At 48.1% G+C, this 17,947-nt stretch overlaps 1 protein-coding gene across 5 annotated transcripts; it reads right to left on the minus strand.

The window, feature by feature from the left end:
• Window positions 1-1,136: 1,136 nt before the first annotated feature.
• DHDDS (dehydrodolichyl diphosphate synthase subunit) lies at window positions 1,137-13,581 on the minus strand. 5 transcript variants are annotated; one of them, XM_067311372.1, is made up of 10 exons: window positions 13,525-13,581; window positions 12,101-12,186; window positions 11,095-11,211; window positions 10,515-10,657; window positions 9,105-9,221; window positions 8,793-8,894; window positions 8,012-8,126; window positions 5,911-6,018; window positions 5,582-5,672; window positions 1,137-2,749 (listed from the first exon to the last, which is right to left on the minus strand). In XM_067311372.1, the coding sequence occupies exons 2-10, from the start codon at window positions 12,161-12,163 to the stop codon at window positions 2,538-2,540; spliced, it is 1,068 nt and encodes a 355-aa protein (XP_067167473.1). In that variant the 5' UTR covers window positions 12,164-12,186; window positions 13,525-13,581; the 3' UTR covers window positions 1,137-2,537. The 5 variants fall into 5 exon arrangements, with proteins under 5 accessions (XP_067167473.1, XP_067167474.1, XP_067167476.1 ...); XM_067311373.1 differs by lacking the exon at window positions 5,582-5,672; XM_067311377.1 differs by lacking the exon at window positions 1,137-2,749 and having other exon boundaries at window positions 5,632-5,718.
• Window positions 13,582-17,947: the final 4,366 nt, after the last annotated feature.

Genomic DNA, 17,947 nt, shown 5'->3' on the forward strand with positions numbered 1-17,947 from the left:
GAGGAGGCCTTCGCTACGCAATGAACATCCAGTTAGATACACACCTCATTCCTGCACCAAACTTTTTGCCTTTGATTGAGCCTTACCTGGAAAAAATGGCACAAGCAGCACACCTTCCCCCTCCCCTCACCAGGTGATCTCTCAGGCTTTTTAGCTCTCAAATGCAAGAACACATTTTTCCAGTCACATGCCGATTATTCACATCTTCGCAATGTAAACATCCCTTCTGACTTAGGGAAGCTGGACTCAAAGTCCGTAACTGTAACTTAAATACTCCCTGGATAGATGAACTGCTCAGGAGTTTGCCTTTATAACTTAAGTCCACCCTTTAAGGAGGCAAAGCTTACAGGGAAAGTTACTATTTTATTAGAATAACTAATGCAAGTGGAATAAGACAAACTGTCAGGTACCACAAGCTCCCCCCACCATCACTTGAAGGACTTGCGGGCCTGATGGTTTGATATTTTCAACTACAGAAATCGCTCTTATAAAAGGTATCAAAAAACTCTGACAAACCTTGTGTAACTTTTAATTCTTCAACTACCACAGCTGCAACAGTACTAGTACTTTGCAGAAAGTCACCACTGTAGTCCTGGTTGTCTGTACTATCATAAACAACCGATCTACTGATCCTTTTTTCCCCTCCTCTTCAAGGCAAATATACATTCTTGGAGGGAAGACAGTCTCCCTATCTGCCTGGCAAAACTGACTGGAGAGTGCTCAGTCTCACGGAGAATAAGAACTATTTCCACAGACAACTTCCTGAAACATAAAGACAGACAAAATAAAAATGTAAATGAAAATAAAAATGTAAAGACAGACAAAATACCACAAAATAAGTTTAAATTGACAGCTTCCATCATCCCAGCATACTTTCATCCAAGCTACTGTTAGCTACTTACGCAAGAGGATGTATTTGCACAGTGCTTCATTCAGCCAAGTCTTGGGACATCAGCAAATTGCTCAGACAATGCTGTAAAAGAGTACAGCTTTGAAATCCTTTCTGTTTTAAGAGGAATCAGATAAGGAGTCTGTCACAGGTTAAACAACATTATATTAGAACTGGATGCCAACTTCATTAAAACTTCGAAAAGAAGCTCTGTATAGTTTTAAATGCTCAGCTTATTTTAAAAATGTTTGGTACGAAAATGCTTTATTCATGGTTTGACAACTTAATTATCCTCTTCACAATCACATTCCGTGTGCTGAGTTTACAGCGCTTAATCTTTTAAATCTGCATTTTCTAATTCTTATCTGGAGGTAAAAAGGAACTCTTTAAAAACAGCAATGGCTGCGACTGCTGTACCTGTATGTGCAGCAGAAACAAAAGCAAGACAACATTTTCTGTTGATTTTTTCTGTGAGGACGGAAACAGAAGAAATTAGAGATGGAAATGATCTTGGAGATTAGCTAGTCCATCTCCCTGCTGATAGAGAATTGAGAACAAATACCACTCCCCACCTACTCCAACCACTCCCATTCAAATCGGCTGTATAGCACTTTTAAACCATTTTGATTGGGGATAGGTTAGTTTTGGCTACTTTATGGCTGAACTAAGCCTACCCTAATACCCTGGAAACAGGATGGTAAGTCATAGCTTTAGACAGGTCTCACATGAATCTGGCATACTGTAACCATCACCTGGTTTTAGCTAACTTTTCTTCTTTAAGCCATTAACTTAGGTCCCTCCCAATCCTTTTCCCTTGCCTCCTTGGAGCCTTCCCCCTCCTTCCTGCAAAACGATCAGTCTATTCCAACAGGAACAACTAAGCTTTTGGTGCATTTGGGTCCCTCCTGCCCCCACTGCTAAGATTTCACAGGACCCGACAGCAAGGTGAAGCTTTGTACCTTCTTTACAGTAAGGCTAACACCACCTTGATTTAGTTCTTTGGAAGCCAAGAGCAGATATCAAACCCAGCAGTCAGGAGGGGGGAAAAAAAAAAGACAAGATGCTATTAGGAAGTGGGGAGTATCTCTGCCACTGCTCAGCACAGGCCCCCTTACACACCGGGAAAAATCCTCTCCATATAGAATGGAAGTTGGACACCTCATGGAAACAGCAAAGGAAATCTTACTAAAAGATTCCCCACTGCAAAGCCACAGAAAAATTCAAGTCCAGCCTGATTTAAACAGCACTGAATTGCTTTGCCTCAGCCAATTCATGAGGAGCCTAACAGAACTGGAAGCTCATTCTAGTAAGCTACTTGCCCCCAAAACATCCAGGCCTGTAAAGTACCGGAGAGTGGAGAAAAGGCAGGGTGCATGTGTTCTCTATCATCAGGGGCACAGAGGCAAGACAGAAAGATGACATTACTTTCCTCAGTGGCATTCACAGAACTAGAAAGGTTGGCACATCCCCAGCAGCACTTGGATAGTGCCGCTGGGGATGTAAAGTGCTGTGGCAGCCCTGCATGCCCACTGCAGAACCACACCAAGGGAATTCCTCTGGGCAGCAGCTGTTATTTCTCACATAGTTAAAAACTGTCTTCCCAAGAACCACCCAGCACCTATGTCATGCAGACACTGTACACAATCTTTCAAAGAAGTCCTCTCTCTTGTGCTCTAGTGCCTGTAGAAAGCCCTGGATTCTCTCTTCCCGCATGGCGGTGCATTTCTGCAACAGTGTCCATCGACGTCGAGAGTCTCCATGAGATGCAAACCCCTCCTGCTGCAGCTTCTTCGTCACATAAGCCTGATCCCTTTCCATCTGTTGTCGCCTCCTTTCCTCCATGTAGGAGTCTCTGGCCTTCTAGAGTGAAAAGCAGTAGAGCATTAGCACTTCACCAGGCCTTTCAGCTCATCTGTGGTACACATACAAGGCAGCAAAGAATACAGCAGAAATAGCCTCTGCCTGGCCATCAATCTGCAGGTTAAATAAAGAGAGGCGCTGTGTGCACCTCCTCCGCTTTGAGGTAGCTGCTTGATTGGTTAGAGAAAATACAGGGATACCCTTCAGGACCTTCTCCTTGAGATGCAAGTCTGTTCACAGCATTAACTCCTAGTTAAAATAGATAAAGGTCATGACAGACTGTGGAAAAAGCCTCAGATATCTGAATCAGAGAGGAACAGTGTAGAAGAGCACTTTCAAATCACAGACTCGCGCACAAGCTATCCTTGCCAGTGTCATCACAGAATCTTTGAACCTATTCGCATGGCAGTAGAAAGGTTTTGGGGGATTCAGAACAACGATTTATGGGGCAATTCTTTGAGCTGATGATCAGGTACTGAGCTAATTGGCTGCAGCAAAAAAGCAAGAGCAGGCTCAGCATTGCTAAATGCCTGTGATCTAATAATGTACCAGCTCAAGACACAGCATGATGGGCAGGAGAAAGGAAAAGGTGGTAGCTCTCTTTTTGTCTACCCTCAAGTATTCGAAATATATCTCAGAGCAACACTTTTGGGTTTCTTCTCATTGCACATATCCTACTCTGCAGTCATAGAGCCTCTAACAGAAGAATTGCATCTGTATGCAGGTAGATTAAGCCTTCATTAAAAAGAAATAAGATGGTGGTCACTGTGATATAACCTGACGTGCACACACTAAGGGAATACTGGCCTTTCAAACAAGCAAAATGTCAGAAATACTTATTCTAACGAGGGATTCTCCCACTTTTCACTACACTTCCTCCCAGCTCAACTCAGTAGTCTATGCTCGGCACTGTAAATTAACTTTTGTTGTGCTGGGTAGAAACATCCTTAGCTACAGAAAGGCCACTGAATTGACAGTGTTCCATTGCTGTAGCTGTGCTTATTTGAAATACACAGCTACTCAGCCTGTTCAGTGTAACAGTCCCACCTTGGATGAAGTGAAATTCTGCCCATGCAGCCAGAAAAGACCCAGTGTAACCACTTTCAAAGAGGTGGCTTGCCACCCAACATTTGCATTTTCTCCCCTAGGACTACCACGCAGCAAAAGCGGGTACAGCTGACCCTGGGACAGAGCGGTGAGGAACGACCAGCTAGTAGCCTCTCTTGGGAGGTAAGCTCCCTGGGGAAAATGAAGATGGCAATTAAGTCTGATGCCATATGAGTTAGAAATAGATTAGCCCAAAGACTGCAGTGCATGACCTGTCTGGTAGATAGGAGATGGCACAGTAGTGCCATCAGAACAAAGGGGAGCGAGGGAGGAGGTTATCTTCTTTGTCCAGTGCTTCCAAGAACCTCCACATTCTTTCTGTGCCTTGTCAAACCTCCCATCTGGCTGCCCCTCTGTATCTTAACTGCCTCTGGTGTCCTGAGCACAGCAGCACCCTCCAAAATAGACACAGCTGCTCTAATACATTCTGGCTTCTCAGCAAGTCAGCCTCTTAACCCCACCATTCTCACTGACAAGAATCACTTCTGTTAAGGCAATTTGTTTGAGCTCCAAATATCTTCAGTTTTCAATAGCATCTATTTCAAACGCAAAAAAACCCAAAACAGTTCCTAAACCTCAGCAGTCACTGAGTGAGAAGTCCGTCTTTCTGCAAAACCCAGCTGCATCCATAGAAGCAAGGGCAGCCTCCGTACACTGTGGACAAGTGGGTCTCTCAGCAAGAAAGCTGACCAAAGAACAAATCTGGCCAATAAGGAACCCTGCTAACAGCATAGCACGAACACACAGAGACACAAACAGGAACTGAGAAAGACAAGTCTAGCTAGAACAGAAGGAGCATGTTACCCCATCAGAACTTAGCACTAGGAGCAAAAACAGAACAGTGACCTTACTATTCTAGAGGGAGGTAAAGCTAATGTCAATGCCAACCACTATTGCCTTTTGGCTTTCTTCTTCACTCAGAAAGTGAATGGTCGTTAGATGTATTAGAACAACGAATTGCTGGTAGCAGAAGGCCAGACTCAGGCCAGAAACAGGAATAAACGAGAGGTTAAGGACTTGGAGAATTTGGATGCTTCTAGATTAGTTGGACCTTACTAAATTCACCTGCAACCACCGCAGTTTATAATTTCTTTGATAACTCTCAGAACTGAGCAAGGTTCCTGAAGGTCGAAGAGGCCAGTATAATGCCTCTCCTTAAAAACAGAGGATCCATATAATCGAGGAACAGACACGCTCAGCAGCTAGACTGGTGGAGGCAAGAGTCACTACACTGAGCTCCTCCTCCTGCTGTCTGCTACTGCTGTCCCTGTGCCACAGGCTGCTGCTGCCCAGGTTTCCCTATCGACCTGCTCATTAGAGAGCACCAGCTCCCAAACTTGTTCTGCTTAAAAATAGCCAGATTAGCAAGTCATTACTAAGCTGGCTGGATTTAGCTGAACCAGGTCAGAAAGACCTCACACCCGCAGATCTAGGAGGGAAGGAACAATGACAACCAGCAATGGGAATAACCTCAACAAGCACATTGAGATCCAGAGGAGGACACCAGTCCAGAGTCACATGGTCCAGGCAGCCTCATGTCAGTTCCCAGAAAGGAAATCCTGAATCCACTTGTTACAACCCCATATGCAGCAGAACTAGCGGAAAAGCATGTGAAATCTCCCTGCCCCCTCCACAGTAAGCTCAGCAGTCTTTGCTTAAACCACTGATGAACTGGACTGAGTTAAACTGGCTGGTTTTGCCCTGTAGCAAATCAGGAGTGCTTACTTGTTCTGTCCTGCCAGCTGAGGAGTGGGGACAAGTCCTTCCAGCTGGTGGAGTGACAATGAGCAGTGGAGATATTGGCAACTTCAGATACCTTAGTTATTCCAGAAAGAATAGGAGTCGGTCCACATCCTAAGATGCTGTAACAAGCCACAGGGGTACAGGAGAAGCCACACATCTGGTATAGGCTGCTACTGAAACAAGATCTTAACTAAATGCACAATTCCTCTGTTCACACTCTGTGTACTCTCACTTGATCTCCAGCACATTACAGAGCTGTTGTACAGACAACATACTGTGTTGGGCTCTCCAGCTCCCTAAGGCTCCCTTACCTGTAAAGCACTGTAGTTCATCTGGAACCGAAGGATAGCCTCACACAGGTTCCAAAAGGAATATTCTGGCCACAACACTGACTGAAACACCAGGCATGAATGGGATGTCTGCAGAAAGCAAGATTGCCAAGAATTTAATCACCTAGTGAAGGAAAAGTCATCAAGATGCAGCTCAGTCAAACTATGCCAGTTTCTCCACAAAGACTTTACTTAGGCTGGGTTATCAGATTCTACTCAAAATGAAATAAAAAACAGCTCGGATACTTTGAAATTGTACAATGTAGAGTCTTTCTACCTAATTTGTTTTTAATGCTGTGACAAGAGTCATCCATTCATGTACAAGTACCCAGCAGAATTCTTTCAAATGCTATGCTGGTCTTCATAGAAGTATTTCTAATAGCTTAAGCCTAACAGACATACAGCAAAACTAAAATAGCAATCCTGGACTATCAAAGTTTGAGTTAGGGGAGCAACAGATGAACTGAGGATCAGGACATGACATTTGAGACATTTACCAAATGACATCTTGTGATGTTCCTCACTGCCCACTCATGGCATTTAAACTGCATAATGAATCTAAGAGTTGTGCTGCACTGATGATATCCTAGAGCTGCAAGATGGAAGCTTTCGAGTTAAAAACCTACTTTTGCCATCAATTCCCTCAAAGTTTCAGGTAAGCAGATAACCTTTCAGCAAACATTACTATAAAACATAACACTTAAAAGGACCCTACATGTTCTTTTTAAAAAATTGCAGTGCTACAGAAAAATCTCAGCATCAATTCCACACAAGAAAACACTGCAAGGACATTTTGATACCACAGAATCACCCTGAATAGCACAATTTTCCTACTTGGGGGTTGTCAGGACTCAGATCACTGCCCATGAAGGGAAATTTGCACTAATGCTTTGGACTGTGACCTGGCAGGGTGGGAGAACAGGCACACATTCTCCTCTACTACTTCTGTTGAACAAGCTGTAATCAGTGGCACGGGAGAGGGGCCTCTTGCCAACCAGACTCACAAAGCATTCAGTTGCTCAGTAATGCTTCATCAGTTACCCACAAGCTCAGTCTCCAAAGCATCCCTGCCAGGACTACCAACAAGAGGAACAAGAGAAATGTTAGTCTGCAGCATTGACACCTGTCCAGGACGTACATGTGCCCAAAAACTTGGTGAGGAGAGAAAGACGCCTTGCTGAGCAATCGCAATTCAGGCCAGGCAACTTCCATGAATTTGCAAATTAAATAACTTGGAATAGGAATATTTGATGTGGTTGCTTAAAGGCAATTGGTTCTTGGCTCCAAATTATATATATTGTAAAAGAAATTATGTTATTAAGTAAAGCAGTTTGACTCAAATGTTCTCTGCAGAGCCTGGGTTACAAGCAATTCCATATTGCCTAGCACATGAAAGTGAAATAGAAATAGCAATGGAATTGCAGATACATGAATTTCACATGTTAAGAACTCACTGTGTCGTAGCTTAGTGACCTAACACATTTTAATTCGACTTTGCCATCCTCAGAACCTGTTTTGAGGGGGGTTTTGTTTCATTACCAAAGTCAAATAAAGTTCTAAAACGGTGACAAGTCAGTCATGCACATTATACATACATTATCAGGGTAAGTCTTCAATACCTACAACTGACAGAAACAACATTTGACACATTCCTCTCCCAGGAATCTAGAAAGCCTTCCTGGAATTTCCTCATCCCCGGAAACCTGTTGTCAGATTAAGCTATCTGAAGCCAAAAATTTACCAAACAAATGAGGAATTACCAAAATGTGAGAAGAGGAGCAAGAGATGACTGCTTCGAGATTTCTGTGACTGTTGTGAACTAGAATAAGTTTATGATTTCTTATGAAGTGTTTTCAGGATGATACTATTTCAAGCTTGTTGTGCTGGAAGGTATTTTAGGTGATCACAAAACTGCAAGAAAGATTCCTCAGAGGTGTTTGCCCCAACACTCAGTCCATTCAACGAGTTACCTACAACATGGCAGACAGTGTTTAAGAGCCCTCACATCAGCTCACATCTGGACCCAGCAGAACTCTCCTATGCAAAGATGGAAAATTTTTAAGGAAAAAGTCAAAGACTTTACCTGCCAGAGTAAGAAGTCACTCAACCGGACCTCTCCGGAGGTTCGTATCAGGAGATCTGGGTCAGGGGAGTTGCTGGTGTACAGACACTTATCAAGCAATGATTCTGACACATCGCTAAGGAAGACAGATGCATTCCATTAAGATTACTCACACAATCTGATGAAGGTGGCACTAAGTAATCAGAATTACTGAGGGTTTTCACAAACATGAGACTGCAGATTAAAATTGAGTGGCTGGAGTTGTACCACAGCCAGTCATCAGCTTCCTTTGGATGGACACTGCTGTCTGCTCCACAGGCTATTTCAAATGCTGTTTTAGCCCCCAGAGCATCTCCCTGATGCTCTTTGAAACACACTGCACAGGCAGAACCAGACTGTGAAAACTTCCATCTGGAGCAGAGAGAGCAGAATGCTAGCTGCTCCATCTCCTCCAGGGTGGAGGAACAGTTCAATATTCATGATTCATCTGTTGTTTGACCTCATAACTAAGACTGCCAGCCAAGAAGCCAATTATTGTGGCATAAAATCTGCCTTCACATTTAAACTAACTTAAGACACAGACCTAATTTCTCTTCTGTCTTGGTTGTGAACCCATCACCATGGTAATTGAAATAATAAAAACCAAACAACTGCATAGTAACTTAAGTAATTTGTTCCAGTCAGACTGGTTTAATAGGATCTATTTAAAAGCCATTTGGTTTCTGGGAGGTTATTAGTAAGCGTAGGAGGTAAGACAGGCAGTCTTACTCTGTGAAGCCTCACATAGAAAGACAAGAGTTACCTGGGTTCAAGCAGTCCTTGTTCCACCCCCCAGGCCATCTCCCTCACAGCATTGCTGATTTCATGTCTCGATGTATATGCAAAGCAGACATTTAGAAAGCATCTGAAAAGAGAAAGACGTTAAAGGAACTAACCTAGAGAAGGACCCAGCAGATGGCAGAGAGAAGAATCTATCTAGAAGAGCTATATGTGCTTGTAGGAGGAAAAAAAAGGAAAAAAACTCTGTATCGTGTCTGCCAAGTCTCAGCCTTCAGGTACGTGAGGAAGACATCAGGTATCAGCCACTTTGAACTGTGCATTACTCATTACTTACTTGTTGTAGTTCCTGGTTGCCAGCACAGCTTGGGCAATCAGTTCCTGAATATCCAATGGCAGAAGCGGCAGGTCCCCAAGGACACGGATACACACACCATGCTTCTTCAAGTTCTCCCTGCACCCAACAACAAGAGTGAGGACTGCAGAAAACAGATCAGTCCCTACTGTATGAGTGCCAGGTTTGCCTTGCATTACATCCACCAAATTAGAACAGCAGGCATGCAGTAGGTATAACTATAACAAAATTAAGAATTAGAAAAAGGCATAATGACCAAATACTTTTCAGAAGCTCACAGCTGGCTCAGATTTCATCATCCCAAACTGTTCCCTAAAGGGAAACGGATCATTCTACATACAGATTTCTGATTTATAGACTTAATCAAAGGACTAGATAATGATTGCAGATTAGGCATTCCTACTTGAGGCTAGGAAATCCATATTTGGAAAACAAAGTACAACCACAGACACCTAACTAATCAAAAATTAAGAGCACAGAAAACAATTAGTAATGGTCATCACACAACAGCACAAATACTTTCTAGTCTAAGGAAAGATTAGCATATCAACAAGGGGATGGCAAAATGGAAAACCATCCATGCTTGCTATAGCATTATTCCGAGCAGACAGGACAACGCATGGAATCTCACAGGTTCCTGCTGCTGTCTGACTAGTGCTACAAGCTCCCTAGTGATTAAGGGCCACACTGGGTAGAAAACAGGGCAACTAGCACAGATTGCAAGTTCTTGGCCTCCTTGAGTCATAATGTACTGCAGTGCTCGGGTATTCCTGATCTTCAAGTCTGTCAATGAACGAAAATTATCCTTTCCCTCCCACTATTCCAGTTGTGTTGCCTTACTGTCTTACTGATTTACTTCAGCTGGATAAGCACCCCCTCCCTATATGCATGCTCTTCTCACCCATCAGCCATGGGGATACAAATACATGCACCAAGTTGCTGAGCAACAGGTCACTAATCTCTTTGGTCACTCAAAGCTGTACTAGTTCCACCTACACAAACCACATGAACCAGCTCTCCAACTCCAAAAGTGACTTCACACACTATATGCCCATATGTACAAGTCTCAAGTTCCCTGAAATGCAAGTTGCAGAATTAAAACTCTGACCCCTGAGAATACTGGGACAGAATTCAAGATAAAGCTTTGATATTTCATGAAAACAAGGCATCTAGGACTCAAGTCCTAAGCAGAAATGTCTAATTGTGCTGTGTTCACCTGAAAGCTGTACTGTTTCAAGCAAATGGACCCTGAACATAAAACTCCAGATGGAGGTAGAGAAATGCTTCCTTCATTTAAGCCATTTTCACAAGTTGCAGCATTCCTTTAACATCTCTTATGCATGTTCTGCCTTTGCTCCACCCTGTGGAAAACTGACATGAGAGGATTCTTACTGTTCTTCCAGTAGGCGGCTAAATTTCTGTCTTGCCAGATCCATTAGTCCATCCACCTCCTCCTTGGAGCGTTTAAAGTTCTCAATACTAAATGCATAAACAGTGACCTCCCGGATACCCAGATTTAAACACCACCGCAGGGTCTGTAAGGAGACAAAAAATAATTAAAAAGTCAGATAAGCAGACTCACAATCAGACAGGTCAGCAAGACCCACCTGCTCAGCTGCTAGAACTTTCCTGTAATTCCCCACTACAGCAAGCCTGGGGCAAAAGAAACTAAGACCATCAAGAGCTGATAACGAATTCCATTTGATGAGAATTTCAGATACATCTCAAAGAACTGGAGAAAGATATCTCTACTTACAGTTCTAATCCATTATTAATTTCTATCAGCACAGACTAAATAGAGCATCACCATAGGACTAGCCTGTTTCACAAACTGAAGCAGAATTAGCTCCGCACAAGGTCTGATTTTAGTGAAAAAAACAAAATGTATCAGTAAAATGGTAAACAGAGTCAGCCAGTGAACACAGCTCAAACTTTCAACATCCAATTCAGAGGCAGCAAACATCCTTCCCACCTGTGCCAGTTTGTCAAAGCCTTGTGAATGCCCCTGCTGTCTTTCCACGTGACACTTCTGAGCATAACGGCGATTGCCATCCATGATGAAGGCAACATGCTTCGGCATGGGACCTGCCTAGAAAATAACGAAAGACAACACAGACCAGAAGGCTAAAGATCAAGCTGGCATCTTGCCTCACAGATGGTTTAGCCCTGCTGTTCTGGGCAGCACCACCTATTCGTAGGAGTGCAATAGGTAAGTCCCACCTTAAATCCTGGAGTCGGAAAGAGAGTAAGACGTTAATTACCTTTTTTGTAACCCTAGCTTAGGCTCTCTCTAAAACATTTCAGTACTGACAGTTGCCTCAGATGAAGAGCAACAGAATAGGGAAGAGCAGAGTTATGTGACAGAGACTCAGGAGAGAGGAGAGCACTGACACAGCTACCTCTCTGCAGCCACAGGGGAGTTTCATACTACTGTCATCCTAAGTGTTTTCTCTTTCAAAGTTCAAGAGTATTGCTGCAGATGCAATTAACTTAAGCAAAGATAAATAGTCACCAGATTTTTTCCCCCTTTAAAGGCAGCATTTCCTTCTGCTGACCTCACTAAACCTGCACAAATCCTTTTGAGAGAAGGACAGCAGTACCAGTTTCAAGACTGCTGAGCACAAAGAATTTTCCTGGAATTAGTGGACTGTTATTTCACTCAGCAGAAACTCAGCTTCATTTCTTAGACTCATATTCTGACCATCTCGCTTCTTTCCCTCCTCCCATGCTCTGCCTTGATCAGCAAGGGCATAAAACACTGGAAGCCTGGGAATCTCAGCTCATTACTGGCAAGCACTGCCTTCAGCCCTGCTCATTCGCAAGACCGAGCCTAAGTAATTTTCCAGCCCTGAATACTGTTTATGTACGTACATTCAGTGCCAGCATTAATATGCAACCTTGCCTGCAACACTACCTTTCCAAAGCAGAGCTGTCACAGAGGCTACCATAAGCAACATTCATTAATACTCATTCCTTACCTTAATAATGTTGCCACAAAATCTCTCTATGATGGTCAGCTCACCTTCTCTGATCCACGACATGTCTTATTCTGAGAGCTTCTTTTCTTTTTCATTAGGAAGATGAAAATAAAGGGGTTAGAGATACAGGAGATTCTGTTTGAGCCCAAAGTAACACTACAAGTGATTACCTTGGAAAAATAAACTTTGATTAGCTGCTTTGGAGCTCTTTTTATCATTTGCATAAATACACTGATAAGCAGACAATGAGGGAGCTGAAGACCTCAGAAATGAGCTATGAAATTTTCCAGATATACGTTACTAAACCTGTTTTGTACTAGCTGGTAGTAAGAAAAAAAACCACTACTGCTTCTTCCAACAGAACTAGCTGGTGACTTAGTACAGACCCATGACAGCAAGCACTCATGTTGCACAGGGCTGCCACCAGGCTAATCAGAGTGGGGCAAGCGCAAATTAACCTTCAATATTTTTGTATGTTGAAGTTGCTGGAAACCCTTAAAATGAAGCAATTGTCTACATCACCAGCTGCACTACTGTCACCACAGATATTTCTTGTTCTTCCCAAGTAGAGAACTTTAGTCTCTGGAGCTGTAAAAACATTGTTTTTCACCACATTACCTGCACACCAAACACTAATAACTGCTTTGAGCTAACGTGATACAGGAGTTCACTAAACTTCCAGGTTAACCTTCAATTCTCTCAGCTAGGAGCACTTAGAGGCAAGTAAAGCAGCCATGAAGAGAGAGCTGCGGGGGCAAAGCCCAGATCCAGCCATCCAACATGCAGTGGGGGACTGAAGCGGACTGAAGTTACCCCGATGGCACGAACCGTCTGCGTCGGCCGCCTCTGCCCTTTCCCTCAGGAGGGGATGGGGGGCCGCGGGCGCAGCCGCAAGGCGTTAAGGCAAGGAAACGCTGAACCTCGGGCTCTGCTGCTGAAGCCCCTAACCCCCCCCCTTGAGCAGCTCAGGCCGAAGACGCCTCCTCTTCTAATACCGCCTTTGGCTACTGACAGCACCTATTTTTACACAGCTTTTCATACAGGGAGCTTAAAACTAACCCTTCGCCAAAAAGCCGCTTCTTCCCCAAGAAGGGGAAAAATAAAGAGCACCAAGAAGAACCGCCGCGACCTGCCGGTGCGCAGCCAGCAGGCCCGCCGAGCCCGGGCAGCCGCCCCGCCGCTGCCGCCGCTGCCGCCGCCGCGGGGACCCCCGGGACCGGCCCGGGGCGCCGAGCTCCGCCGCGACCCCGCTCGCCGCCGGCACCGCGGGGGGACGCGGCCGCCGCGGCCCTGCCCGCCGCGGGGAGGAGGCGCCCCCCGACCCCCACGCGCTGCGGGGCCGCTGCCGCGCTCGCTGCCCGGTGCGGCCGGTGCGCGGGGGCAGCGGTTCCCCCCGCCCGGGCTCCCGCCGCCACCGCCGTTACCTCGCCCGGCGACGCCGCCTCAGCCTCCGCGGCAGGGTGCCGTGACCTTCCGCCTACGTCACCCGCCGGCGCCGGGGGCGGGGGGCTGCGCGCAGGCGCGGCGGGGCGCGGGGTGGGCGGGGCGCGTGAGCCAGGCGAGGGGGGCGGGGCAGAGCGCGTGCGCATGCGCCTGGGGCGGGGCGGGGCGGGGGTGTCATGGCGGCCGCGGGGTGACAGCGAGGCCGGGGTGGTTTTGGGGGGGGGGCTGGAGGGTGACAGCGAGGCCGGGGTGGTTTTGGGGGGGGGGGCTGGAGGGTGACAGCGAGGCCGGGGTGGTTTGGGGGGGGGGCTGGAGGGTGACAGCGAGGCCGGGGTGGTTTTGGGGGGGGCTGGAGGGTGACAGCGAGGCCGGGGTGGTTTTGGGGGGGGGCTGGAGGGTGACAGCGAGGCCGAGGTGGTTTGGGGGGGGGCTGGAGGGTGACAGCGAGGCCGAGGTGGTTTGGGGGGGGGGCTGGAGGGTGACAGCGAGGCCGAGGTGGTTTGGGGGGGGGCTGGAGGGTGACAGCGAGGCCGGGGTGGTTTTGGGGGGGGGGCTGGAGGGTGACAGCGAGGCCGGGGTGGTTTTGGGGGGGGGCTGGAGGGTGACAGCGAGGCCGGGGTGGTTTGGGGGGGGGCTGGAGGGTGACAGCGAGGCCGGGGTGGTTTTGGGGGGGGGCTGGAGGGTGACAGCGAGGCCGAGGTGGTTTGGGGGGGGGCTGGAGGGTGACAGCGAGGCCGGGGTGGTTTTGGGGGGGGGCTGGAGGGTGACAGCGAGGCCGGGGTGGTTTGGGGGGGGGACGGACTGGAGGGTGACAGCAGGGCCAGGGCGGTTTTTTTTGGGGGGGGGGGGGGGAACTACAGGGTGACAACAAGGCCAGAGCAGTTTTGGGGGGCTGCAGGGTGACAGCGGGACCAAGGCAGTTATGGGGCGCTGCAGGCTGATCACGTATTTCCCCTTACACGCGTGTTCGCAGCGGGATGTGCCTGGCGGGGGCTGGCGGAGGAGCGGAGTGCTCGCACCCGTTTCCCATCTCAGGTCAGGGCTGTGGTTTAGGTGAGGTAAACCAGCCCGCGCAGCCACCCCGCGTGCCCCGGTTCCCGGCGCTCCCTCCTGCTCGCCCCTTCCGCCCGATGCGGTGGCGGCCCCACTTCTTTGGGTCTGGGTTTCTCAACCTCACAGTCCCAGGGGAGGAAAACAAAGAAACCGTACCCAAAACATCACCAGCAGCCATTGCCCATGGTCTTTATTTTTATTTTTCCAGAAAAGAAAAAAACACATTTTACATAGTTGGTACAAAAAAACAAATTAAAAAAAATGAAAGGAGGGGGAAAAACCCTGCAGCAGCAGGAATATTGGATCTTGCTGCAGGGACTCCAGCAGGAAATCTGCTCTTTGGAAAGCCCGGCTTGGGTGTAACCCCTGAGTGGTGCACAGCCACCACTTTTATTCCCCCCCTCCCACCCACTTCATAAAAATTCAAGAGTTTGACACAAACAAGCTTTGGTTGCTAGCAGTAAACATGGAGTTACATTCTTCCGTCTCCTAGTAGACAATCTTGTGACTCAAGGCTTTTGCACCAGGGAAGAAAACATCTCTTGAGGGACATTTTTTCCTTATACATTCAAATGCTCCCATATTACACCTTGACCCTGAGTGTGCAGCCTCGTCCACCCGCAGTTCACGCTGTCCCGTAATGCATAGTGCCCAGCGCCTGCAACCCTTGCGTGGGCAGGGTAGGCGATGATGCAGCAATTTATTAATTATTGTCAAGATACAGGAAGAACCACAAAAGCAAACGCAATGAGAAGATGCAAATCAAGAAATTCCATCTTCTCCAGTGTGGCTTCCCTTTGCAGATAAAAATCCCTGTTTTTTTTTTCTTGAATCCTGGTACCTTACTGGCCCTGAGAAAAACCTGAGCGATTCACTAAGCCATTTACTATTTGCTTTAGTCTAGGATGGGGATGGTTACAGAAGTCATCTCCCCACACAGGCAAAGTTGCAAGGCAGAGTACACAGAGAAGAGCCTGTCTCCCTGGTCCAAAACCTATTAGATGCTTTGGCTATTTTTTTTTCCATTTTTTTTTCTCTTACTTTTGTAAACAATAATCGAGGAGAATACTGAGAGAAAATGGAGAGATTTACAGAGATATTTACACATACTAGACATCTAGCAGAAAGTCACCAAACCATTAAATTGGAGGGGGAGGGGAAAGGTTCTACATGATTCTTCAAGACAGAAACAAGAACTAGGGGGGCAGCAGTTTACCCGGCACAACCAAGGTGACTCGGGAAGGCCAGCGGTCCCCCTGCAACACGACAGCGGGACCCGAAGCCCAGGCCTAGACACGCAACCCAGTGCGCTCTATTGCATTTACCCCGTTCAGACAAAAGCGGTTATCCTGAAGCAGGTTCGTACAGATCCCACAGCTATTCGAGAACTAAAAGGCCTTCCCCCACCCTCCCAAAAAAAGAGACCACCACCTCACCATAAAAACTACCGTAGCAGAGCAGGAAAGCAGCTAGGGGAGCGACTCTGCGCCCCGGGCATGGCTAGGGTTTGGGACGGCACGAGACAGCCTCAGCCAGCCCCGCAGCAGCTCCTGTTGGCAAGGATGGAGCGGGTGCTCCCTACCTGCCCCTGTCCCGATCTACATCTAAACCTATCGCTACCTAAAAAACAGCAGAAACCGTGCCCACGTTCTGGCACACCAGCCTGGCGAGGCGTCCTCCCCGGGGAAGGGCCCAGCCGGCCCCCGGGGCTGCGAGGTTTAACGCAGCATTGCCGTCCGCGGCCCCAAACCAGGAGCGCAGAGTTTCCCCCAGCCGCTGCAAGCGGACGTGCGTGCCTGAGCATGAACGCGAGAGAGGAGCACAGGAGAGTCCTCAAAGACACCGGGCTGGGAGAAAATCTGGGGTTGGGGAGCCCACGTGGGCTCTAGCAGCTGTGCCCTTCCCCGCGGCACCGCCTGGCTTCTCCTTCCCCTCGCGCAGAGCTACAGCCCCAAATTCCTCCTCGGTCCAGTGGGGAAGGGAAAGAGACTATTAAAATACAGTTCAAAAGAAAACAAAACCCAAACATACCAAAAAACACAACCAAAAAGCTCAACAACACGTCAGGCCACCTAGCGAACGTCCAGTGAGGTAGATCTACGCTTCCCATACAAACTTTGTCATGTCTTTGTGCTGTTAGAAAAAACCCTCCTCTCTGTCCAGCACTGGGCTACAGAGGCATTTTATCCCTGAGATTGCTCGAATACCTGAGAATAAGTTGCAGGAGTTAGGTCCTTTCTCGCTCTCTCTTTTTTTTTCTTTTTTCCTTAAAGATTAAAATATACAAAAATACAAAAACAGAATATTTATATTAAAAAAAAACAAAAACCAAAGACGACAAACAAACCCAAAGATACGTCATTCACGCACATCCTAGTGCAGGTTTCACTCGGCGTTGGCTTCGGCACAGACGGGGAGGCTGGAGGAGAGCGGTCCGCCGGAGCCAATAAATAAAGGCAAGGCTAACGGGGCTGCCGGGGAGGGACGGCAGCGGCCGCTAACGAACTGGGTCACCCTTTCCCCCGCCCGTGGCAGAGGCTCGGGCCGGGAGCATCCGGAGCCTGGTTTAAACACGCAGGCAGGAGGAGCAGAGGCACATTTGTATCCCACATGGATTTGATCCAGACCTGGGCAATGCAGTGTCTAGATCAAGCCACGTTTCGGTATGTGGAGACCCTGGATGTGTTTTATACGCAGCATCTGAGGGAAACTCTGCCAGCAACATCCCGGGGAGCAGGCGCTGCCCTGTGTCCGGGGCCCAAGCAGGGCTCGAGGTTTCCCGTGCGGTTTCCTTCTGGACGCAGCCCAAATCCGGGCCCTGCCGGTTACAGCAATGGGGGTGACCGCAGAAAACCGCGCTGCCCTGCGCTGCCGGCGCTGCGCCTGCCGCCCTGTCGCTCCCTCCGTCCCGGGGACGCGGGAGGGCCGGGGCGGGGGGATGCAGCAGCGGTCCCCGCGCAGCTTGCCTTCGCCAGGGACACTCTTCCGGGCTGTGCCGGAGCTGGCGGGAGGCTCGGGAGAAAAGGCGCCACCAGCAGCTCCCTGGGATGTTGCTTCTCTGCTCCTCCTCCCTGCGATGCTACTCACTGGCTTCGTTTAGAAAAGGAATAAACGTGAATCGCGTGCGGCTTTTTTTTTAAGCTGGAAGAGGTGCGTTGGGCACCGCCTCCCCCCGTTTTTGGAGCCATCCCAATTAAAGCAGGGCTTTTCCCGGGCCGTGCAGGGACGCAGCAGCAGGGCCCCTCCGCGGGACCCTGCCGCCGGAGCCGCCGTCCTCCCTGCCCGGCCCGGCCCAGCCGCCCTGCCCTCCCGCCCCAGCGCTGCCCGCTGCCTCGTCCAAGCCGTTTCGTC

The sequence above is a fragment of the Apteryx mantelli genome, chromosome 27, assembly GCF_036417845.1.
Source record: "Apteryx mantelli isolate bAptMan1 chromosome 27, bAptMan1.hap1, whole genome shotgun sequence".
Lineage (NCBI taxonomy): Eukaryota > Metazoa > Chordata > Aves > Apterygiformes > Apterygidae > Apteryx > Apteryx mantelli.

Bases quoted from the DNA above. Each gene is read 5' to 3' on its own strand.
- DHDDS (XM_067311372.1), bottom strand. From the start codon at position 12,163: ATGTCGTGGATCAGAGAAGGTGAGCTGACCATCATAGAGAGATTTTGT. The intron at 11,212-12,100 runs GTAAGGAATGAG...GTTATTTTCTAG, and splicing joins TTTGTGGCAACATTATTAAG to GCAGGTCCCATGCCGAAGCA. The intron at 5,673-5,910 runs GTAAGGGAGCCT...GGAATAACTAAG, and splicing joins TGAACTACAGTGCTTTACAG to GTATCTGAAGTTGCCAATAT.